The sequence below is a fragment of the Pollicipes pollicipes genome, unplaced genomic scaffold (assembly GCF_011947565.3).
Source record: "Pollicipes pollicipes isolate AB1234 unplaced genomic scaffold, Ppol_2.1 Scaffold_4740;HRSCAF=5597_pilon_pilon_pilon, whole genome shotgun sequence".
Classification (NCBI taxonomy): Eukaryota; Metazoa; Arthropoda; class Thecostraca; order Pollicipedomorpha; family Pollicipedidae; genus Pollicipes; species Pollicipes pollicipes.
The window spans coordinates 16,523,414-16,547,643 of record NW_023596545.1 but is presented as its reverse complement, the minus strand read 5'-3'; the positions used below and the strand labels follow the sequence as shown (position 1 = coordinate 16,547,643).

General features: G+C 51.0%; 3 protein-coding genes and 1 pseudogene across 3 annotated transcripts; 3 read left to right on the top strand and 1 right to left on the bottom strand.

The window, feature by feature from the left end:
• The first annotated feature begins 519 nt into the window (after window positions 1-519).
• Window positions 520-9,660, top strand: Mettl4 (Methyltransferase like 4). The gene is made up of 7 exons (XM_037220926.1): window positions 520-712; window positions 4,655-4,744; window positions 5,534-5,724; window positions 6,064-6,982; window positions 7,416-7,590; window positions 8,162-8,339; window positions 8,649-9,660. Exons 4-7 carry the CDS (start codon window positions 6,294-6,296, stop codon window positions 9,089-9,091), a joined length of 1,485 nt encoding a protein of 494 aa, XP_037076821.1. The 5' UTR covers window positions 520-712; window positions 4,655-4,744; window positions 5,534-5,724; window positions 6,064-6,293; the 3' UTR covers window positions 9,092-9,660.
• Window positions 3,461-6,229, top strand: LOC119097994 (tctex1 domain-containing protein 1). Its single transcript, XM_037220927.1, has 3 exons — window positions 3,461-3,469; window positions 5,534-5,724; window positions 6,145-6,229. Exons 1-3 carry the CDS (start codon window positions 3,461-3,463, stop codon window positions 6,227-6,229), a joined length of 285 nt encoding a protein of 94 aa, XP_037076822.1.
• On the bottom strand, window positions 9,548-15,771 carry ND-23 (NADH dehydrogenase (ubiquinone) 23 kDa subunit). Its single transcript, XM_037221600.1, has 5 exons — window positions 15,598-15,771; window positions 12,989-13,138; window positions 12,516-12,688; window positions 10,182-10,310; window positions 9,548-9,899 (listed from the first exon to the last, which is right to left on the bottom strand). The coding sequence occupies exons 1-5, from the start codon at window positions 15,632-15,634 to the stop codon at window positions 9,768-9,770; spliced, it is 621 nt and encodes a 206-aa protein (XP_037077495.1). The 5' UTR covers window positions 15,635-15,771; the 3' UTR covers window positions 9,548-9,767.
• An 84-nt stretch (window positions 15,772-15,855) lies between these two features.
• LOC119098630 (ornithine aminotransferase, mitochondrial-like) lies at window positions 15,856-23,095 on the top strand (annotated as a pseudogene).
• Window positions 23,096-24,230: the final 1,135 nt, after the last annotated feature.

The window sequence follows — 24,230 nt, the reverse complement described above, 5'->3', positions numbered from 1 at the left end:
TGCGAGACCCGCCGCGAACGCCGGTTGTTTACATTTGCCAGCTGGCCAAGCATGCAGTCATGTGGGGGGCAAGTACGTGCCGGTTCGTTTCAAGATCTGGCTTTGGCGATTACATTTCATTAGCTTGCTAACGAGGGTCAAAAATCTCAGGAAGTGCTTCAGAAAGTGTGTACAATCGAGCGACCTTTCTTCCAGAAAGGCTAAATTGATATGAGCGAACATATACTAATGCTAACCTTACCCCAGCCATTTGGGCTGTGTTAAAACTCGGCCAACTCGTAACATTTAAGTAGTTTAACTAGGATTCATGATTTTTGGAAAATCATTACGAAGGTTCAACTTATATTTTCGGCGTGATTCAAAGCATTGTTCCACCATGAAGCCCGCATGTCGCGAAGTTAAAGAATGAAGTAATTTCGCAACCATATCCCCGTTGTTATGGCAACACTTGAAGCATGTAACAAGCGTTGACGCCAAAAAACGTGGCATTTCCAGATGCATAATGCTATCGGATTGGCTGTAGTGTAGGGCGTGAGTGTGATTTGTAACGTACAATCCCTCTCTGGTTTAAGGCTAATTACTATTTTGTCCGGTTAAGACCAATAAGACTGTTGAGAGAGATGGGGAGAAGTGAACATGACATTCAAACACGTACACTGCCACCGGTGTGCTGATCCCGACAATCGCTGCACCAAACTCAGGCCAGGCCAAGGTATGCTGGATTTTCAAATAAGTGTTGCATGCCAAAATGTGTTCGAACTATTTGTAGCAGGGAATTCTGTTACAGCATCATAATGTCGTGAAGTATTGGCTCTCTGTGCACTGAAATTGATGGTGACCATGTGCCCAACACTGACTGCTCAGATTTATGGCAAACATGCATTGAAAGTGTTGCCACAATTGTTGCTCTGCTGGTTTTGCAGTCTGGGCTGGTGGCAGGGTAGTAGCAGGTTTAGAGGTTGTGTGGCTTTAGGTGACTGGACAGAATGCAGACATTGGTTCCCAATCATTGTAGCACTTAGTTATCACAACAAAGTTCTGCTGTTTACTTTAAATTTTGCAATCTGATAGCATAGCCAGTGGTTACTCAGCAAATACTGCTTATTATAGATTGCTATCATAGAAATCCATCCAAGTTAAAGGTTCATACTCAATAATAAAAAGACAGTGACTATGATTTATGAATATGATAAGTTCACTCTATCCTGATAATGCTCTGCTGATTCACATTGCCTGGGATGGCTAGACACAAGCTTGGCAAAGTTCACTCTATCCTGATTGGTTGCTGGTTGGTTGGTCTTGATTGAGGGAAAGAATGATATGACATTGACACCTTGCACTGGTTGTGCAGCAGTAGAAATTATGATTGATATTTCCACCTAACTAGATGAATTGAAATGATAAAAGCCTAACCAGACTTGACAGAGCAAATGTCAGCCATTGTCATGATGCAGTGTTTTTCTAAATAAGGATTAACAATGTGTGAAAAATGTGCATATGCAAATAAATTTAGGTAAACAGGCATCAAACATCAGACATCACTCCTACATGTAAATGATTTCAATCTAGCACACATCATGCTCTAAAGCACTAATCACATTCTCATAATCAGCCATGGTGAGCCCCACACATGTGTCTATTTGCTGACTTCCTGTGAAATTTGACTTTTTTCTGTCTGGATGGTCCTGTGCTCTGTAAATAGCTTTTAGTTTCAAAAAAGGTGTATTAGCCATGCCTGGCTGGTTTTAGCCTGACTGTTTCATTAATAAATGGCCCCTGAAGGGTGTATTTTCTCTTTTGTTGTAAGCTTCTCTCAGGTGTTTGTTTTATCTGATGTGAATAGGGTGTATGGTCTTCCCAGCATATACTACGTCCCTCGGTGTTCATTGCACCATTTACACTCAAGTTGTTAGCCCACCCTTCCTGCGTGCAAATGCATTGAAATCCTGACTTGCATAAATGACACCTGTTGCCCCTCCCCCTGGGCGCTTAGGCCTCACAATGGAAGATTAGATGCATCTTTGACTTTCTAACAATGCATTTTTCCAAAGCAGGTGCTCATCTATGTCTGGTTGTGTTAAAATGCTGTAGTCTGACATGGCATGTTTTCATTTCCTACCACCCATCCCCCCACCTGCTCTACATTTTTTTAACTTCTTCCATTATTTTCCCTTAAAGTCGTGGATATAAAGTCGTGGATATAAAGTATATAAAGTCGTGGATAGGCATACAGCTAAAATATGACTGGATGCATCCCTCCTTTCCCCAGGTTATTCCATAACGAATCAGGCTAGCGGAGCTGTCTTGTGTATATGCATATTGTCCCTCGCACATGCGTTAAACAACCTGCGTGTTGAAGAAAATGGCAACCTGAAAACTTTGCAAACTATCCAATTCAAATTTTGTTGTGGTTAGACGCCGGACATCATCCATGGGTGAGGTAGCGGGACGTTCGCGGCCAAGAAAAACTGGGGGAGGGGAAGACCCGGGTCGCCGAGGCAGCGGATTACTGACCTCGAGTCCTCGTTAGCTGCCAGGATCTCCAGCATGCTTAGTTAACAGTCATACATCCACGCTGTTTTTTCCCGGCTCCCCTGGCCTGCACCCGGCGGATGTTAACTGCAGTCACGTGGCGGTACCTTGACCCTAGAGTCGGGTTCACAGCAGTCTGTTTGCTTAAGGCCACCATTCCCTCCGCACTTAGAGCATGGGTCAGGAGTTTTTGAACCTGCGTCTATCTTAGGATTTTATCTTGAGCTAAAGGTTGGAATTTATGTTAAACTGCCTCACTTTGTTTTCTGTAGTGAGATGTACCTTGCATTTATCTCGAGATGCAAGATCCTTAGGATTGAGTTTCCCATGCTCAAGGAGCTCATATTTGAGGTAGACCCTGAGAGCACACTGGCCAGTTCTCTGAAAAGGTCAATGCCAACTGCTCCGGCACCCATCTCGAATAAAACCCAGCGTGGCCTAAAGCGTGGGAGTTCTGGACGTCCAAGCTACACAGGCGTGTAGTCCTGTCATCTTAACCCATTCCGAACCAAAGCATTTACGTGTTTCACAATGCTGTGGATACAATTGTCAAAGCTGCGAATAATTTCAAATGCATCGATTTTGTGGATGAAAGTTTTTAGGCCACATCAAACCAAAGCCAGCGAACTTTCAGGCCAGGCTGTCGATTATTGCCTGGACTTACGTTAACGCAAACGTGCATAATAAATTTACGACAGGACATTTCAATACAAGTTTCAATCGTGTGATTTACCAAAACTGACGGGTTCCATTCGCTTGCGTATAAACATTGTCTACACAGGGTAATAGATGCCGGGTAGAATGAAGCTCGTGAAAAACAGCAGTATGAGACTGGAAATACGTTAGATTTGCGATGTAGGCTGGATTTCTAGGTTATTCTAAATGTTTGACAGCCAGCAGCTGAAGGTAGCTTGGCGCAGGTGCCACAATGGTGAAGGTATTTTAAATTTAAATGCATGGTATGACCAGACTTTGGAAGAACCTCTCAAGGAGCTGTATATTAACACGCGCCCCGAAGGTTTTTCAAGAATGGTTTCCGAACGGCGCGGCGTAGCCGCGCCAAATTTTGCATAGCGGTACTTCGGTGGGGAATGTTATCTACATGATGATAACAATCATGCATGTAATAATAATGGACATCGCGCACTGGACGCTGCGAAATGCGTCATGCTGGTAGCAGGCTTAAAGGAAATGTTTCACATTTGAAGATATTGAAGCAAGCATCAGATATGATGAAACAAGCCGGCTTATAACGAATGGTATGCTTTTTAATTGGGAAAGACTGCTCTAGACAGCACAATTTTCGGTTCAGTAACTATGCTTCTCAATGCGTCATGGTTTTATTACGTCATCATACCTTGCACAGCACTGATTGAGTTGCGATGGACGGCTGTTATATCCGGAAATCGCGCTCACTAACGCCAGATATGATCGCCTCGGCAATTTATATTTCTGGCCGTTGATTGCCGCATAGCTTATGGGATGGCAGGGCTGAGCTGGCATTATTGACGTCATTGTTGCCAAGTTAACTAAAATACCCTCCCCGACACACCTTTCTTATTTTCGAGGGCGTGTAACTCAGAAACTGGAGGGGCTTAGGTTTTACGGAGGGCAGGAATGTGAGCCAAGATCTTTAAGATGCAGTTTTTATTTCAGTGTTAAAACCCCATATGAATGTGGAATGCTCCCTTTAAAGAGAATGTTCTATATTTTAAGATGTTGAAGCACGCATCAGGTATCATGTAATAAGTTCACTTGTAACTATTGTCATACTGCTCCTCAATACGTGATCAGTCGATTGCGTCATGGAACGTCTGCACAGCAGCACTGATAGTTCTTTAATCTCCCGAGAGATGGCAGGACGGGCTGGGGTGTTTGATTGGCCAAATATCGTTATATCCTCGTATTTGGCCCTTTTTCGTGGTGTCACTGCATATTTATTCGGAAGTTGGAGATGTTAACGTGCATTGACATACTCGGTCATAGAGCCATTCTAAACTTATTCGAACACATTTTCCGACCTTCTTACACCCATATCGTGATGTAATCTGTCAAAAATAGTACCTTATGCATGTGCCGTACGTGTGTGTGCTTGCTTGTGACCATATGGCCGCGTCCACAGGGAACAATGGCAAAGGAATCCGCGGTTCTGTGCGAAATTACCCACTCGTCAATGCCACTAGCTTTGCCTCCTGATGATCCAAGACTGAAGGTAGAGTCCAGCGAACTTTTGTGCGCGTTATTGTAACCGTCGCATTGAGTCGCCGTTTTCATCACGCGGAATGATGGGAAGCGGGGGGTGGGGGACATTGATGCGATTCCTTGGCGTTTCTAAACTAATAAAGATAAAGCCTCGCAGAAAGCGTCAGGAAATTGGTCTCAACTAGATCTCGCGGTTGGTATTACTTGTTATGCTGTTACATGAATTGACTATTAAGCCAGGTTAAAGGTCACACTTTTCAGAAACCGCATTTTCCAACTTTACAACATCATACAAACAAGACTATGCCCCGCGGCGACACGAAACCTAAGCAAGCGCGTTCTCTGTCCAATTATGAGTACAATAATATATGTGTGTATATATATATATATATATATATATATATATATATTTGTACGTATTTTGATCCTTATGGCATATGGCTTCTAATACTGTCAGGCCGCCGCGGGCGTTCTGCGGCATCCTCGGTTGCTGCCCGCCGCCCGCGGCGGCCGCAGATCGCCGTGCGGTGTTCCTCGAAAACCGTCGCTGCTCCGAAACCAGAAAAGCCACGAGCATTGTTTTTGTGTGCGTGTCAAAACACGTGCAATAGATGTCCCGCAGGCTACTAAAAACTTGGGCGCCAATGCACATCATGCCGTAGAGGTGTTTTCAAAAAGCCTTAGGGAGGTCGTAGCCCGCTATCAAGGCGAGGGTTAATGTGTTTTATTTCTACACATAAGTTTTGTTGTAACTTAACGTCGCCATGTGACCGTACGGACGCTGTTGCATGGCTGGCAGCACCGCGTGGAGAACACCTACTGCCTGGAGCCGCCAGAGCGGTTTCAGGTCTTGCGCGTGCGGGAGCTGGTGGAGCGCCGCCTGGCGGAGACGTTGCAAGGCGTGCAGTACGACCCGGAGCGGTGCCGTGGCCTGGCCGTCACGTTAGCCGACTTCATACGCAAGGATATCATGGATGAGGGCCTGCTAAGGTACATACGTAGCGCCTGCTCTAGCGGTGACATAGAAGCCAATTATATACCATCAGTCTGCTCTTGAGCATGTCTCCCAGTACATGAACTCGTGTTCATAGGGGTGTTTTCAACGAGGATCTTGGACTATTTTGTGGGTTCCCCAAAGATTACCGATAAGTACATACATACCGAATGTTGCGTTTGTGGTCTAGAAACGTAGAAAACAATACATTCGCCGATAATCCTTTCCTGGGAGTTCGGTATGTGCTTGCTACATGTACCAGCGAAGCAGAGATGAGTAGGTCAGAAGCCCGCCTTTGTTGTAGCTGCTCCATACAGCATCATTCTTTTCCACAGGTACAAGTTGGCATGTCACGTCATTGTAGGTGAGAAGATGGACCAAGGGATGACGGTCGGCTGTCGCTGCCTCTGGGACAGCACCAGGGACAACTTCGCCACGGCCACGTACGAGAACCAGTCGCTAGTAGCTGTGGCCACAATCTTCGCCCTGTACTATGAGTAGCCTATTTGGCGCCGGCGACTGATCACTGCCGGCCGGCCCTGAGGCGATCGTGCCGCGCCCAGCCATGCAGACGGGCTCGCACGCTGCCGTGACGTGTCTCGAGTCGGGCTGGTTCATCGACGAGCTGGCGCAGCTGACCGAGATCTACGGGCCGGCGGCCGGCGCCGCCCCCGTGCCCGAGCTGCCGCTGCTGCGGTCGGACGCCCGCCTCTGGGACATTCGCACCCCATTTCTGATGGACCAGCAGGCGGCGCGGCTGGCGCGCGAGCTCGAGACGGGCGCCGGCGAACCTCGGCGCCGGCGACGGCCACGACCGCCCCACCCGACGGCGCCCTGTCCCGTCTTGTGCGCGCTGGAGCGGCTGCTGGCCGAGCGGCGCGCGGCCGTCGACGCCGACGCCGACCCCGACCAGGGGCCGACAGCCGACGATTACCGGAGCAACAACGCCTCGGCTCGACAGGCGGCACGACGGCTGCTGGAGCGAGCCGCCGCCGCCGCCAGCTCGGCGCCGCTGCTGCCCCTCCACGACGCCAACCCGGCCGACCGGCCACGCCTGCTCACGCTCGACGGCCGCCGGTACGTGCTGCCCGCCCGCAGCCGCTTCCTCTGCGATGACGTCACCAGATCGTTCGAAGGCGACGGTGTGGTGCAGCGGCTGCTCGGCGGCGGCGCGAGATTTGACTGCATCCTGCTGGACCCACCCTGGACAAACAAGTTCGTGCGCAGGAAACGGCGCCACCTGGAGACCGATGGGTGAGTGGGGTACAGCCCTGCTGTACATTTTGCGTCGCACAGTCTTAAGCTTGACTCAAACGAGCGGCAGGGAATTCTCAAGAGCAGTGTTTTTAAGGCAACGTTCCTCTTGATCTTCCCTGGTAGAGCCCTTATACCATATGTCGGAAACTGCCATTGTCTGCATCAACACAGGCCTGTGAATGACATCTGACAACCTGGTGGCCAACGCTCCTGACTCAGAATATTCACGGTATGCAAGACAAGGACTATTGAGCCAAGGCGAAGCTGCGCTGTGCCGCGCCAACATTTTGGCAGGCGGATGGGTCATGCGGGGGTGCTGGTATGCTAGGCATCAGGTGCACCAATAGCGTGGCCAGAGGCGGCCGGTGTGGCCGAGCTTCCGGCGGTACGGTCGGTACCACCGCCTGACCCGTGCGTGCCGCCCTGTCAGGTACGAGTTCCTCGAGTCAGCCAGTCTGGCGCGTCTGCCGGTGGCACGGTTGGCGGCTGACGGTGCCCTGGTGGCCGTGTGGTGCACCAACAGCGCAGCCCATCAGCACACGCTACGCCATGTGCTCTTCCCCGCCTGGGGGGTGACTGAGTGCGCCACCTGGCACTGGGCCAAGGTAAGCTGGCCGGCTAGATGTGGAGATGTGGGAGTGGCTTGAGACATAGGGTTCACTAGAGCCCTTTTTACCGGCTATGTGGGCTCCTATGCCACAGCCAGCTGGAACTGACGACTGAAGTGATACGGCTAAGCAAACCTAAAATGATGAAAAGCCAGGTCCTTGTGCTATTCGTGGAGGCTGCTGACTCACCGCCTGGGGTCGGACTGTTCGGTTCAGCCGTGAAATGGAGGCCGGCGACAAGGCTTTCATGCGGACTAGTTCTGACGGCGAACCAAGGCACATCTTTCTGAGCGCTAAATAGATGTGACGGGTTGTGTTTGTTGATTATTCTGTTCACACGGCTGGATTGTATCAACCCGACGATATGGCCATGGTCTCTGGCGAAGGCTTGCCATTTGTTTGGAGGTGACCCGAACAGGGCTGACTCGGAAGTGAGCGCAGTATGGCGCGCACACCAAACCAAACACAAACCGCCATATTGTCACTGTTTCAGTCATGCAGCGAGCCGCCGCCGCTTGTGTGAGCCCACCTGAGCACACGCGCAGACCTGACCCCGTGTACCGGACAGGTGACCCAGCACGGCAGGCCGGTGAGCGCGGCCGGCCAGCACTCCAAGCGGCCGTACGAGCCACTAGTGCTGGGCCGTCGGGGGCCGCCGGGGGCCGTCGGCCCGCCGCCGCCGCCGCCCCACCGGCTGCTGGTGAGCGTGCCGTCAGCCGTGCACTCTCGTAAGCCGCTGCTGCATGGTGAGTGCCCAGCGGGAGTGTCCACCCGGGAAGCTACTGCTGCACAGCAGGCGTCCACAGCGAGTGCCCGCCGCCAGGCACTCGCACAAGACGCTGGTCCGCGGCGTGCTCACTGTAGTTCAGGCCCTGACCGTGCAAGGTACACCCTCATTCGACTGCTCTGTACTTGCTGTCTTTTACGTGCAACCGTTCCGCCAACCACACGTTTACAACGCCTCCAGCCCGGTCCGGCGACCCGACACCACTTGTGCTCCCCTGGAGCAGGTCGGCATACCCGCCAGCAGTTGATGCCTCTGATATGGCCTACAGAGGTGCTGCGGCCCTACTTGCCGCCCGACTACCGCGGCCTGGAGGTGTTCGCCCGCTCGCTGTTGCCCGGCTGGACGAGCTGGGGGGACCAAGTGCTGCTGCTACAGGAGCTGGGGGCCCTCCTGTTGCCGGAGGCCGGCTGCGGGGACACGCCGCACCAGACCGCCCAGGTCACATGTGCAGACGGAGACGCGCCGCACGGAGATGGAGACACGCGGCGCGAGCAAGAGGACGTGAACTCCGGGAACGTGGGTCCCATGTACAAGGACGAGGACGCGGAGTGCCGCGACACGCGTGGCGAGGACAGTGGCGCAGGACATGCTAACGGGAAGATGTGCCACATCAGCCGGGACGCTAGCCACGAAGAGCGGGGCAGCAGTGTGGGGCGAGCGTCCAGCCAGTGTCAGCGCGCTGGAAACGGCCACGAGTGTGCATCGTCGTGATCGGTCTCGCCGCTCCGGCTGTTCGGAGTGAAGTTCACGCCAGTGAGCCAGGTCACGGGCGTCACAGTATGTGTGTTAGTACGTATGTTGCCGGTGTGTCCGGGTGTATTGAGCCCCCCCCCCCCCCTCATTGTGCGTAGCCGGTTGCAGAACCGCCGTCTTTGATCAACCGGCTAGTCGGATGCAGACACGAACATTGCTTCCGTCCATTACCTCCGCCTGGTAATGCCCGTCATTATCGGCCATTGAGAGCAATTCAGTTTGCTGAGGGCGATCGATCCTTGGCATGGAAATTGCGTTGTGACTGAGGTGAGACTACACGGTGATGTCTTGGTTCCCATGACCCGCCCTGGTAAGCTTGCGATGGCCATGCTCTGGCCGCAGTCCGCATGTGGACAACAGCGTCAGGCTGGTGGGCATCACCAGTGACTGCGTTTCACGACAAAGCGACTACGCCTGTATACCTCGTCTGTTTACTTCGTCTGTTCACAACACGTACACTGTCCATCACACAAAACAAATACGAGTGCTGCACGTCGCCTGGCACAATACAGCCTCGCCCTTCTGAGTACCGCGGCCTGCTTCTGTCCCCCACCAGAGGTCGGGCGCGACGCCTGGGCATTCCGACCGAGGCGGGGGACAGGCCCTGTCGGCAGCCCTATTGGCTGGCGGCGCTTCATCGGTACAGATAATCGGCCTCGATGTTGGCCGCTATCTCCGACTCCCACCGGTCGCCGTTGCTCAGCAGCTTCTCCTTATTGTACAGCAGCTCTTCGTGCGTCTCTGTGGAGAACTCGAAGTTCGGGCCCTGGGGAAAAGATGGCTCTGAGTGTCGCTTGAAGCTTTGCACGGGTCTACGCCTAGTGCCAACGGGCCAGTGCCATCCGGCCAGTTGAGGCTTGTGAACGGGGTCCACGCCCCAGAAGGCACATTTCCGGGATGATCACAAGCACGCGAGCTTGAATCAGACATCATACATGACTGCCACGGAAAAACTTAGGCCAGGAGCACGTGACCGGTCTCCGATCCCCGCACACCCCCCCCCCCTGCCTCCCCTGTCCTCCGGCAGCACTCCTTGTAAGTAGGCTACCTCCACGATGGCGTCCACGGGACAGGCCTCCTGGCAGAAGCCGCAGTAGATGCACTTGGTCATGTCGATGTCGTAGCGGGTGGTCCTGCGGCTGCCATCGGCGCGCTCCTCAGCCTCAATGGTGATAGCCTGCGCGGTTACAGTTGATCAACCATCGGGCATTTTCATCGAGAACTTCCCGAACCCAATGGCTTGTGGTGTACGTAAGTATACGTATTATGCGTAACGTAATATAAATATACGTAATAATGTATAAATAAATAATATACAATAATAGTAATAATAATAAATAATATAAAAAATAATAAAAAATACGTAATATACGCAATAGAGTATACGTCAGCAAGTGTACGAAGTAAGTGTACGTAAGTACGTCCTAGAAGCATTGCTGCTTAAAATTGGAACTAATTTACGCTTATATAATATATAGATTGTGTGTGTGTGTTGTGTGTGTGTGTGTGTGTGTGTTGTGGTGTGGTGTGGTGTGTGTGTGTGTGTGCGTGTGCGTGTGCGTGTTCGTGTGCGTTGTGCGTGTGGCGTGTGCGTGTGTGCGTGTGCGTGTGCGTGTGCGTGTGCGTGTGCGGCGCGTGTGCGTGCTGCGTGTGTGTGTGTGTGTGTTTGTTTTGTGCGTGCGTGCGTGCGCGCGTGTGTGTCGGTTTATCTTGGCAGAATATGCTCCACTATGCATGTTTGATTAAGAACTCCCGCGGAGTCTGCATTGACAAGCTTTTTATGTATCGTTTGAGTTTTCGGGCTTTTGGCTTAACAGTACCGCTAAGATGAAAAAAGATTCGGGCAAAACCACTCTTATATTCGTCGATCTCTATATTCCTACGTTTCAAGACCTTATCTCACCGTCGGAGAAATGCAAATGGAAAAAGTAATAAGCTTTCAGCTTTTAAGGACGAAAATCGTGCATTACTTTCTGGAAACCATCCTTAAGCACAGAGAAGACAAAACAAAATCCTATAGTTTTTTGGATACATACAAAATAAACTCATAATGAAAACATTACAAAGCTACAGCCACCATATAGTACCTGCCGCCCACCACCTGATAAATGAAGGGTTATGCATGAATCTGCGTGTTTGTTTAGGGCTGGGAGAGTCCGTGAGTAAATACACTCTCCCAAATTTGATGGCGTCTTCTGTCATTGCCCGTCTGAAGAATGTCTGTGTTGTCCGCCAGTTGTCTTGTTAACGTCCTGTCATGTTAGTGTCGCATGTGTTCCAGAGGTGCCCTGTCACATAATTGCATTGTCAGGCGTCGTGAGAGTGTCGTGGTTACACCAATATAGTGTATGGAAAACCTCTGCAGCCTTCGAGGTTACCTCTGGATTAATACGCTACATTGGTGAATTTTGTCGGTTTCGTCCGCCTGCCTGCCTGACGCTGTACGCTAGTAAGCCAGTGCACCGGAAGTTTCTGTTCGCGAGCCTGATGGACGAACGCATTACCCAATCGAGGGTGCTGTGATGGGCTCCCCTCTCGGACCTTTATTCGTTAATTTCTACATGGGACATATAGTAGCTGTCACAATACAAAATGACGACATAAGACCGAACATTTGCTGTCCTTGTGTAGGCGATATCTCTGAAAAGGTTAGGGACACATCAACTAGAACGTCTCAAAAATACTTCTAAAGGGCGACCTGTTTTTAAATTCCCAAATGAATTGAGCGTGCAAAATATGATAAAAATATGACACCTCTTGTTGACGTGATTTGATGGACAGGGACAGCGATTTAGAACGACTGCACACCGAAAGCAGACTAACAACAGACAAGGCTTAAAGGCTGACAATAAATGTCCCCAACACTACGCACTTAGCATCATGCCATTCCTTAGACGTGCATTTAAGCGTTACTCTGTTGGGACTCAGAGATTTGTGCCACTTTCTGTCCAATTTTCAACTTGAACTTGGAACATGTTTGGAATTCCAAAACTTTTGGTATCCAATCGGCATCTTTAGTCTAAAAACCAACAAGCGCGGTGGGCAAGGCCCCCCCCCCCCCCCCCCCACCGCCCTCCCTGAGCCCGCGCTGGGCCAGGCTGCGCCGACCGTCTGACCTGCGCCGTTCTCCCCCCCCTCCCCGAGCCCGCCGCTGGGCCGGGCCGCGCCGACCGTCTGACCTGCGGCCGTTCACCTCCCCCCCCCCTCCCCCTGAGCCCGCCGCTGGGCCGGGCTGCGCCGACCGTCTGACCTGCGCCGTTCTCCCCCCCCCCTCCCTGAGCCCGCCGCTGGGCCGGCTGCGCGACCGTCTGACCTGCGCCGTTCTCCCCCCCCCCCCCCTCCCTGAGCCTGCCGCTGGGCCGGGCCGCGCCGACCGTCTGACCTGCGCCGGGCAGATAGCCTCGCACAGTTTGCACGCGATGCAGCGCTCCTCGCCGCTGGGGTAGCGGCGCAGTGCGTGCTCGCCGCGGAAGCGTGGACTCAGTGGTCCCTTCTCGAAGGGGTAGTTGATGGTGGCCGGCTCCTTGAAGATCATGCCCAGTGTGACGGCCATGCCTGCAATGGCATCAGCTGATGTACACATCGAATATGGCTGTCACTGAGCTCAGGCTATAGGCAGACGGACGTCATATTTGTCTGGATTTTTTGCACTCCTGGGAGCTGATAAGTCAGACACTATTGCATCAGTTTTAACCACGCCTGAGTGAACAACAGAAGTAACAACCCATCCAATACACAGGGTACGTTAACCCTGGAGTGAATGCTAGCTTATCCGACCACGCGAGGCAGCTTCGCATGGTGGTCCCAGTGCCACAGGCCCCTGCGCGCAAAGACCTGCTGTATTCCACAACTGACCTCTGGCCAGCTCCGTGAAGAAGATAGTCTTGGCCACCCGGTCGGTGACGTCACGGAAGGCCATGCTGGGGTCATTGTCGTTCACGCGCACGAAGCTGGAGGCCGAGGCGGATAGTGCCGGGCGCGCCATCTGCCGCAGCCGGGACCCGCCTGGTGCCGAAAACGTCACCCGTTTGTCAATGTCAATGGATGCATCTCACCAGAACTCCATGTTCATACACCGCAGGCCACGCTGAAGTCTGAATGTTATGCTAACGCAGCAAACAATGCACACTTTACTGCCCTCATCAGTCAACCAGCAGCACTTTGTTCACATGCATGCTGACCAGGCCTTTTGAACAGGGGCAATTATGCGAGATGCACGAGTTCTGATCACCTGCACGAAAAGATCGCGTTCATGTATTTGCTGCACAACCTGCTGACTTTATAGTCAACACAAAAACAAATTGTGCTTATCCCTGGTACCTTCAATCAATGAATAGGCACCAGTCCTCCTACACTGTATCTGAGGAATTGGGAATAAAAAACCTACATTCCTGTTGCTTGCATGTGACTTTCAACTTATTGCATAATTGCAGTGACAACACATGGGGCTGATATGGCTAGCATAATGCATGATGTTTATCACAATTGTTGGATTACTTATTGTTACAGTCCATTATTGACTACTGAATATTAATTGTCTGCTCACCAAGTTCCAAGTTCCAAGTTCCAATACCAAGTTCACCTAACCTGCCAATGTCCATGCTTGAATGAGCTAATAATGCACTACAACTTGAAAGGAATCCCCTTCAATATCAAAATGGGGGGTACCTTGAGGCAAATGAAAAATGTGAGGTTCACTCACATAGTGGCTTTTTGCCCTATACCAAAAAATTATCATGAAGGTAGTGCAAAGCCTCAGAAATCCAAGTAGCCATGGATACCCATGAGTGAGTTGAAAATGCCTGCCATGGGATAAAGACAATTTCCTCTTGTTTCTGTTTACTAGACTGGCTACTTGCACACTAAACAAGGATGCAGGGACAGTAAAAATGGACCACAAGTGGTGGTAAATCCAGGATTTTGTCAAGGGAGCCCAGACAACATTGTGTCCTGTGGTGTTCCCCCTCAAAAGAATATTGTAGCATTTCGGCCATTCAATTGAAATATTATAGCGGTTAACACTATGTTATTACACACATGCCCAATCCCATGCATGCCTGCACGCACACACGCATGCACACACATGCCCACACACACACACACACATATATATATATATATATATATATATATATATATATATATATATATATATATATATATATATATATATAATAAATACACAACAGAAAACCATCGACCAGAGCACAGTCCTCGAAACCTAGGCATTGTGCATGTGCACATACATGGAGCACATTTATTTTCTCTGGATAGTGGTGGATCCGGCATTTTGCCGCCAGATATTTTGGAGAATATATGGAAAATGAGTTAAAGTTGCCTGCTAAATACCATCAACATCATACACAATACTTGATTCCAAGTTTGGTTTCAGTCACTGCTGGCAGATCTCCAGTGGCTACACAGCTGGTTGATGTGGTCAGCTGATGGCTCATGAATAATACAGCATGTTTGCTGCAGAGTACAAACAATTCAAAATGTGTTAAAAAATGAGTACAAAACTGATTCTTAGTAAGAACATTCAAAATCTTGTTTGTATCATTGGGTTTTTAAAGGCAGTTTGAAACCATCTTTAAATGCTGAGACCTGAATCCAAACATATATAGACACTGGATCCAGTAAAGCAGGATTGCAACTGTACTTTTGGGAATAAAGGTTGATAAGAAAAAACTCAAAATTGAGAACATGAACTGAGAGCAATGTACACGCCTACATAAAAATTTACATAAAGATCAGCATTAATTTCCAACAAGGCTTGGCTATCTGCTAACAGCAAGTTATAAAATGCTATGCTGTGTTGGAAACAAGCTTAGCTCATGTCTGGGGAACATGAATCAACCATGTGTGTGATGACAAATCACATGTGCCAGAGTAGGCATAGTTGATTGCCATAGTGCACAGACTGGGCTCAAAGTAGGAATCTTAGCTCAGAACCCAAGGTTGATGACAATCTAACACCAGTGAAAAGATGTATTGCATTTAAAATGAAATTTTATGTCTGAATTAAAGCATAGTCCTGCAATCAACACAACTGGAAAAGTTGCATAGCACCATTCAGTCTGCACAAGAGGCACTCACTCTGCCAGGCATCCATGCAACATCTGTGTGTGGAACCTCATAGTTGTGTGAATGGAACTCAGGCCAGGCCAAGTGTCACAGAATTTTCAAGTTACCCTTGCACAAAAATGTTTTCTGGGGATTCCTGCCTAACATGACCTTTGCATTATCATGACTACCTAAAACAATGGGCCTGCAATACACTGAATTTGGAAGTGCACCAAATGCTGAGCACTCACATTTATAGCAGGCACACGCTAACATTGCCGCTGCGGTGCTGCTGTTCTGACGAATAAGCACAGCGGACCTGCATTATTGGCTGACTGGAGCGCCGGACATCTGCCGATTGACGCCCACACAGATTAAAGCTACCTTCCAGCGAAACTTACCTGCCCTTGACACCGCGTATAAGCGAACCAAGGACATGCCGAACTCTCACCGGGAGCGAGAGCAACCTTTACAAGTAAAGAGACGCGAGTAAGGTATATATGTAAATATGGGAACACCTATGGACTATCGCATCTGCTCGTCCTGAACAGCAATGTCGTTTCGCCTTTTCGTCGCAGAAGGAAAACATTCATGGTGGCGCTGTTACGACAATCTCTTAGTTAATGCCACCAAATTGGAATGACGTAATGTTGGACAAGCAGCAGTAATCTGAGCGCAACACGCATCACCCGCAATACGCACGGTAGGCGAGATTTCGAGAGTCCGTGTTCAGTCCGTGCTCAGCAATAGCTCCGGGTGGCCAACACCGCACAGACGTCGGTGAGCACTGATCCACTGGGCTAGGGCCACCGGTGCTGTGAATTCTATCTGCGTTGTGTTAGTTTCTTTAGCAGGTTTGCAGCCGTGCATTCGCAGGCCAGGTGGGCAAATAGCCCACTTGACCATTTTTGTGAGACCCACGAGGATGTATGTTGACAGTTTGTGTTCATAAGACGGGTTGTCCCAGCTACTTAAAGAAAGCCCCCTCATTCTGGTATGCCTTTTGTGAGAGCATGCATGTTACCGAATGAATTTGTGATGGACATAAAAGTTAGATTGCCTGACTATGAAGCAGCTATAGTTAGTCTAGGCATTATGTGAAAAGTATAATTTGCTTGTTTCCATTCTCTCAAGATGTATCAAGGCATGTATAGTGGTCAAACAACCTTTTGATGATTTTCAGGGGATTTGTCTTGACTAGCAGGAATTGCCCAAGTTCCCTCAAGATGATTGGAGAGGATTAGGCAGGAAGTTGTTGTTTGCTTATAACCTTTGAGTGTTGACTTAGTGTTCTCTGTCATTTTCTGGTAATTTTAATGCATGTTTTGGGTACTGATTGTTTGCCTGCTCCACAGATTATCCAGATTTACATCTGCAGTTACACAGATCATACCATTGTGGGGTCCATTGACCAGTGTGTCTTGGATCCTTTGACCAGTGTGTCTTGGGTGCATAGGCTCCTTCCATATTCTGTAAGTATTCAGCTTTTGGTAACCATATGAAACCAGGAATCCCAACAGGTAGGGTGGAAGGTATTTTGTATATTGCTGATGTCTGTTCACAATCTGAGGCATATGCTTACCAGTTTTTATTTCAGGTTCAGCAATATGCAGGCCATGTGGCATCTGCGCTATATTCCTCATTTGTTTCAATCAGCTGTGAAGAGTCTGAGCTCCCTGCCAGCTGTCTCATATTCAACCACAGCAGACATAATTGAGCAGGAGCTCAAGTATGGTGCACATAACTACCACCCACTCCCTGTGGCTATTGAAAAGGCTAAAGGTTAGTAAACTCTCTTTTAATCATATTTGAGATCTGCAAGTAAATTGGTCACTGAAAAGCACTTAAAAGGCAAATTAACTTGCATTCTATGATATGAAGTGTGGAGTATAGGATACCTATCGCTCAGGCTCTTATTTGGTTGAGGTACACAGCATGTCAATGCTCCATGAAGAAATGTCATGAAATTTAAGTTCTGTATTGTAAAATAGCTGTATGATTTCCAAAATCATCATAACATTTATCTGTGCCTTCCCTGGAGTTTGGTGTTATTCTGCATAGCTGCACACATGCTGCTCCCAATCATATTACCTGCTGCAGTATATGTGACACCAAATCTTCTGGCATTGCTGTTCATCATGTCCAGTTCAACCATGTGCTACCCTGTTTTTTGTGGGGAGGGGGCAGCAGTGTGTGAAGCAGCCTGCAATGTTGGCAGGTGTGTTCATGTGGGACGTCGAGGGCCGTCGCTACTACGATTTCCTGTCGGCGTACTCGGCGGTGAACCAGGGCCACTGTCACCCACGGATCGTGGCGGCGCTGAGCGAGCAGGCCTCGCAGCTCACCCTCACCTCACGCGCCTTCCACAACAACGTACTGGGCCAGTACGAGCAGTACGCCACCGAACTCTTTGGCTACGACAAGCTGCTGCCCATGAACACTGGTGAGTGGCGGTCGGCCAAGCAGGGGCCTGTGATGCCTGCAGGGGCTGTACTGTCCATGTCCCTGTCTGTGTGCCTGCTAGCTGTCAAGAATGTGTTCAGTTCTGTGTTGGGTAATGCTGCATGTCATTGGATTTATAGCTGGGTTGAGCTGTTCGCAACTTGATGTCTACTTGTCCAGGCTGGGCCTTTTTGGCTAGGTATTGTGCTGCTCTGATGTCTGCTTTTCTCAGGCCAGGCGTCTTGGCTAGATATTGTGCTGTTTGAATGACTCAAAACAGCTCTCAGCTTAATTTGTCATAGAAATTACGGCTTGCACGCAACACCAATTAGTGATTTGGATGCAAATGACCAAGTCCACAACACACCGATTCATCAGATGGCCTTGCATCGACAGTCAGCTGACCACAGAGCTGCTTTGTGGTGAGCAATCCACGCGTCTCTGTACGTCCAGCGGAAATAAGAATATGATGGCATGTCTTCCTAATGGAACGCCGTCGGCCTTGTCGCCATACAGGCGTCGAAGGCGGCGAAACGGCCAACAAGCTGGCGCGGAAGTGGGGCTACCTTCGGAAGAAGATTCCGAAAAACAAGGCCAAAATTGTCTTCTGCGAGAACAATTTCTGGGGGCGGACCCTGAGCGCCGTGTCCTCATCGACGGACCCGTCCGCTTACGAACATTTCGGTCCGTTCATGCCGGGCTACGAGATCATACCGTATAACGACTTAGAGGCCTTGGAGGTGCGTACTGACTGATTTTGGAATCACAGCGGGGTAACCGACGTGACCGTGTTTCTAGAATCAAGGCTTTGCGGGGCCATTTCGTAGCTGGATGTTCGCGGACGTTACCTCTCGCAGTGGCATGATGCTTGGCCGGCTCGTTGTATGGATACCCGACCAGCACCCATTCTCGTAGTCAGAGGGTCAAGCGGCCCTCGCTGCATCACTGTACTCTTAGAGCAGTCTGGATGTGTCAAACACTGGGTTGCAAACTGCAGAGCAACCTGTGATCTGATGTGATGGTAACCAGATGTGATGTGATAAGTGATGGTACCTGGACCAGTGTCTGTCTGGGTTACCATCACTGACCTGCCACAGGCACCCACCAGCTCCCTCGGCAAGCCTGCAGATGGTGTTCACGAGGGGCACTGACCCCAAGCCGACCCGTCTAACCGAGTGTGACCTCGCTCTGACCGGACCTGACCTGGCCTGATCGGCTCGCCGCAGGAGCTGTGTCGCGATCCGCACGTGGCCGCCTTCATGGTGGAGCCGATCCAGGGAGAGGCGGGCGTCATGGTGCCGGACGAGGGCTACCTGCGCGGCGTGCGGGACATCTGCACGCGCCACAACGTGCTCTTCATAGCCGACGAGGTGCAAACGGGCCTGGCGCGCACCGGGCGTCGGCTGGCCTGTGACCACGAGGACGTGCGGCCTGATATCCTGATCCTCGGCAAGGCGCTGTCTGGCGGCGTCCTCCCGGTACGGACCAGGAGCGATAGGGTAACATCCGGAGGGGTATCAAGGAGCGGGTGGACACGAAAATGGGACAGCAGGACCCGATGTTTGGGAGAGGGGCTTACGGGGCGGGAGGATGCGGGAGGACTCAGGGGTAAGAGCACTCGAGGATAGTACGGAAGAACTCGTCCTGGTACCACATCAGATCGCTACATCGGACACCACATCGCCCTGTATGTCAGTTGGTGGTGTGTTTGATGGCAGCGACTGGTACATTCCCGTTTGGTGGACCCGTCTGTCGACTGGCACACGGTGACGTCATGTGTCGCCGCCCTCCTTATATGTTGGTGTGTGTGGCGGGTTGTGGCGTAGCACGCCGTCCGCCTGCCTTGCGGACCACGGCGTCACACGTCGTCGAACGTGTCTGTCTGTCGGGCCATGGCGTGATGTCTCGGTTGTCGGCCTGTCTGTCGGGCCATGGCGTGATGTTTCGGTGTCCGCAGGTGTCGGCCTTGTCTGGCGGACGATGACGTCATGCTGTGTCTGAAGCCGGGCGAGCACGGCTCGACGTTTGGCGGTAACCCGCTGGCGTGCCGGGTGGCGCTGGCGGCGCTCCGGGTCATGGAGGAGGAGCGGCTGGCCGAGCGGGCCGAGCGGCTCGGCCAGCTGCTGCGCGAGCAGCTGCGCCAGCTGCCCGAGCACCTGGTGCCCGTGGTGCGCGGCAAGGGTCCTTCTCAACGCCATCGTCATCAATGACAGTGAGTGTGGCGGTCGGGGCGCCACGCAGCTGGGAGCTTGGGAAGAAGGGTATCCGCTCACTGCTTGTGATGCGTTAGTGGGTGGGTGTTTCTTCCGTTCAATTGTTGAGCCGCATGTATGCACAGTACGCTTCGTCATAGAGAATGGGAAGGAAAGATTTCGCCGTCATTTTCAAAGCCCCTAGAAGTTGCCATATCGCTCACACGGACAGTGTGCGTCGCTGCACAACAACTTGGATGTGTATGGGAAGTCTGCCGGTTAAAAAGACGTTTTCAGTTTCATTTGGTTTGTTAGTGTTGCGGGATGAGACCGACCTATTCCTGCTGTCCTCCGGCATGCCGCTGTTTGTCTCCCTGCTCGCCCTGCGTAACCATCCACGTGGCTTCGGCGTGTGCGTGGCGTTGGCGTCGGTCTGTGGGAGCTGGCGGCAGGTGACCTTGACTGGTCAGTCTGTGGAGCCGGCGGCAGGTGACCTTGACTGGTCAGTCTGTGGAGCCGGCGGCAGGTGATCTTGACTGGTCGGTCTGTGGAGCCTGCGGCAGGTGACCTTGACTGGTCGGTCTGTGGAGCCGGCGGCAGGTGACCTTGACTGGTCGGTCTGTGGAGCCGGCGGCAGGTGACCTTGACTGGTCGATCTGTGGAGCCGGCGGCAGGTGACCTTGACTGGTCGGTCTGTGGAGCCGGCGGCAGGTGACCTTGACTGGTCGGTCTGTGGAGCCGGCGGCAGGTGACCTTGACTGGTCGGTCTGTGGAGCCGGCGGCAGGTGACCTTGACTGGTCGGTCTGTGGAGCCGGCGGCAGGTGACCTTGACTGGTCGATCTGTGAGCCGGCGGCTGGTGACCTTGACTGGTCGGTCTGTGGAGCCGGCGGCAGGTGACCTTGACTGGTCGGTCTGTGGAGCCGCCGGCGGCAGGTGATCTTGACCGATGTTCGCTTCAGAGCTGGACGCCTGGGACGTATGCGTGCAGCTGGCCCAGAACGGCCTGCTGGCCAAGCCCACCCACGGCGACATCGTGCGCTTCGCCCCTCCTCTCGTCATCACCGACGACCAGATCCTCGAGTGCGCCGACATCATCCGCAAGACCATCACCTCGATGTGAGCGGCGCGGCGGCGCCCGAGGCACGCGCGGGGGCACGCAGAGGTGCTGACGTCACCGCAGCGTCCGGTCTCAAGGGCGCCGTGACGCCGTCGAAGCTGAAACTGGCACGTGGAGGTCAGGTGGCATCTGATGTCTCTTTTGGGATCATGTACGGTCGCATAATTACGCACAGTTCAGTCATCACCAGGGGAACATCGGGTGCGGCCTGTTGCTCCGACAGCGCTTGGCGGCACTGATCTGAGTGCTGGTCTGGAGGATGGGGTTACCAGTGTAACGATGGGCCATATACAGACTGCTGGAATGTCAGGCTGGTGTCAGGCTTAGGCTGTCGTCCGTTGTGACAACATTTGTACGGCCGGGCTACCACCTCGGGCGTGCGCTGGCACGGTGCGGAGTGTCACTTTGTGCAGACTGCCTTTTCGCACCCCTGAGACACATGTAATCGTCGCTATCTAACGGAATGTTACACCAATCGTGCCTTCAGCGTCTTCCAGACGAGAATAGTCTCGGGAAGTTGTACTCCTGACTCCTCCACTCCATCCAAAAATTATTCATGGTTCTTCTAGGCGCAGGCTCGAAAATTGTCAGCCACCATCGCTCAGTTTGCCGCAACTGACTCCGTGCTTCACGTTTCTCTCAGGCATATTGCAGGAGAAATAACAGCTGACATTCTCACTACAACGCATTGGTTGTGCTAGTTCGTGAGGACTTCCGTCTTGAGGGGCGGGCGTCACTGTTGTTCCGATACCCACTGCCCTACTGAAGCATTTGTCTGCCTTTGCACATTATCCACTACGTCCATAATTTTAATGGGTTTCAAGATTATTGCTCATCATACACGGTGGTCCATGACAACTTTTTCTGTGGCAATACCTATTATGGGTGCATTTCAGCGTGGTGGATAGTTATCCCAGAGTATATCTCGCCTGGACGGGCCCTTTGTGTGGCGGGGCGCCATGATATGACACTTGCTGTTAAGTCAGGACATTATTATGCTGGGATGATGGCCGTAGTGTGCATCTGAGCTGGGTATCCGCACGGGCTTGGTTGGTTCCAGCGATTTTTACGGTCTTCATGAAGTCATGGTGCAATATAACTAACCACCATGACCTTTTATGAAGGTCACAATGCGACCTGGCCGGTCTGCATCACCTCGACAGGGGCGCGATTTGATCCGGCCAATGGTATCACCTTGTGGAGGTCATCGTGTGATACAGTCGCTCGCCATGACCTTGGTAAGGTCAGGGTGTGATCCGGCTGAGCACCTTGACTTCGTAAGGCTCAATATCACTGCCGGTGGGGGATGGTGTGCAGAGTATAACAGTCTGCTACTGACATGTTGATGGAAGGACGTGAGGGCTTATGCTTTATGGGATGTTTTTACTTGTGTATGTAATGCATCTATGACTGTACATTATCAAAACACGAAATGCCGTGGCGATTTTGCACTGTGTGTGCCGTGTTTTTTTGTGTGAACTGAGCGACTATTTTCACGATGTCTGGTTACACATTCAGTGTTGTCATACCTTTGGAGTATTTGGATCATCAAGCCGGGAACACTGTCAGCTTTTAACTTTTCTACTGTCTGATCTTCCGGGGACGTTTTTCTCATCCGTACCTTAAAACAAGTGCAGGGTTTGTACCAACTGCGTGCTGTTTTGTGTCTAGTTGAAATGCAAAATGTTTGACATATTGTTAGCAGCGAAATACAGTATACCGCCCGTTTGCAGACCACCAGTGGAATGCTGAACATGCATCGTAGCTGGTTGCATATCTGTTCAGTATATTTGATTGTTGGGAGCGAGCCACGTTAGCACGGACACTTACGGGGCACAGGTGTGCGATGGTGTGACTGCACAATCATAGATGGCCCCTCTGTCAACGTCGCCGCCATACTCAGAGGCGTGCATTCGAGATGAAAAGTTCTTGGAATATCTTCACGGTCTATGACCGGTGTTCTGATGGAGGGGGCAGCAGCAAACGTGTCACATGATCGATAGCCAATTCAGGCTCCTTTCGCAAACAGTTGATTTCAGTAGCGATCTGATGTGTACCGAGATTCGACACGAATCACTCGCGCGGCACAAAGGTAGAAAATCGATGGCTCCGCAACTGTGCTCTAGCGCACTACGCACAAACAGGGCATTCACATGTGGTCAGCCTAGCGGTCGGTCACGTACGGTCGGTCATTCACCAGCTTGGCGGTCTGTCTTCAATAAAACTGTTGTTTTGGTGCAGTTGTCACCCAGAGTTTCTTAGACCTTGGTTCTTTAGACCGGGTTCGAGACGTTTTCATCTGGTTTTGGAAACGGAAAAGCATGCTATCGTCATATCAAATAATTGAAGCACGTGGCATGCTTCGCGTTACGGACTGGCGGGCTGTCTTGAACGCCACATGCTACGCCACGCTACGACATCAAACGCGGGCACCTCACTAGGTTACATCATGACCCTATTTCAAGTGGGAAGACGTGCAAAGCAAGGGCTCAAATGATGTTGCACAAAACACACAGTCTATATAGAAACGCTGAGATGAGGGTTTTAAGTTGAGAAAATAACTAATTAAATGTAAATCGCACGTATTTTTCAATGCATCTTATGCAGCCTTGTGCAAGCGCCATAAATGGCGCCTAAGTTCAGCAAAGCCATGACCAAAACATCCTTACACTACTGGAGTAGAGTACCCTATAACTTCCCTAACGCATGACACATGGCCAGAACTACCCTGTTCGCCGACTTGTGAGAGCCAGACATAAACGCACATGGCTAATCATGAGCGGTTATGCGAGCGTAATTATTAGTGCCTTGGCGCATGAAAATATGTTAACTTGAACTTGTGTTTGCATGCACGTGTATTTTTCGTATTTCTTATTAGCCAGAGCACTGACTTGTGGAGCCATCATGTGTCATGATGACTGGCAATTACTGCCGGTACAATTTTCGTTAGCGCTAGAGGCCTGCTGAAATTGTGTTTCGCTGTGTCCAACAGAGTTTAAAGTCCAGTAGAAACCGCAGTTAGCTTGTAATTTAACTGCTCACCCAGCTATTCGGCTGTTTCAGCAATGGTTTGTAGCCGAAATATCAATATGTCACAGCTTTTTTACCTCTAGCTAATTTATCTGTGGTAATTGATTTTAGCTGGCTTATGTTGGCTATTGGCAGCTGGCTATTGGAGCTGGGCCATGGAAGTAGCAATGCATTATTCATAAAACTATTGTCAGACTCTTTCCTCGCCTGAGACTGGAAATTTGAAGCAATTTTTGATGTCATCTACTCAC

Excerpts from the sequence above, each read along its gene's own strand:
- LOC119097994 (XM_037220927.1), top strand. Across the intron at positions 5,725-6,144 it reads ATGGATGAGGGCCTGCTAAG|CACCAGGGACAACTTCGCCA; the intron begins GTACATACGTAG and ends CCTCTGGGACAG.
- Mettl4 (XM_037220926.1), top strand. The coding sequence starts at position 6,294 with ATGCAGACGGGCTCGCACGCTGCCGTGACGTGTCTCGAGTCGGGCTGG. Across the intron at positions 6,983-7,415 it reads CGCCACCTGGAGACCGATGG|GTACGAGTTCCTCGAGTCAG; the intron begins GTGAGTGGGGTA and ends CCGCCCTGTCAG. Across the intron at positions 7,591-8,161 it reads CCACCTGGCACTGGGCCAAG|GTGACCCAGCACGGCAGGCC; the intron begins GTAAGCTGGCCG and ends TGTACCGGACAG.
- ND-23 (XM_037221600.1), bottom strand. The coding sequence starts at position 15,634 with ATGTCCTTGGTTCGCTTATACGCGGTGTCAAGGGCAG. Across the intron at positions 12,689-12,988 it reads CTTCACGGAGCTGGCCAGAG|GCATGGCCGTCACACTGGGC; the intron begins GTCAGTTGTGGA and ends ATGCCATTGCAG. Across the intron at positions 9,900-10,181 it reads CCGTGGACGCCATCGTGGAG|GGCCCGAACTTCGAGTTCTC; the intron begins GTAGCCTACTTA and ends TCTTTTCCCCAG.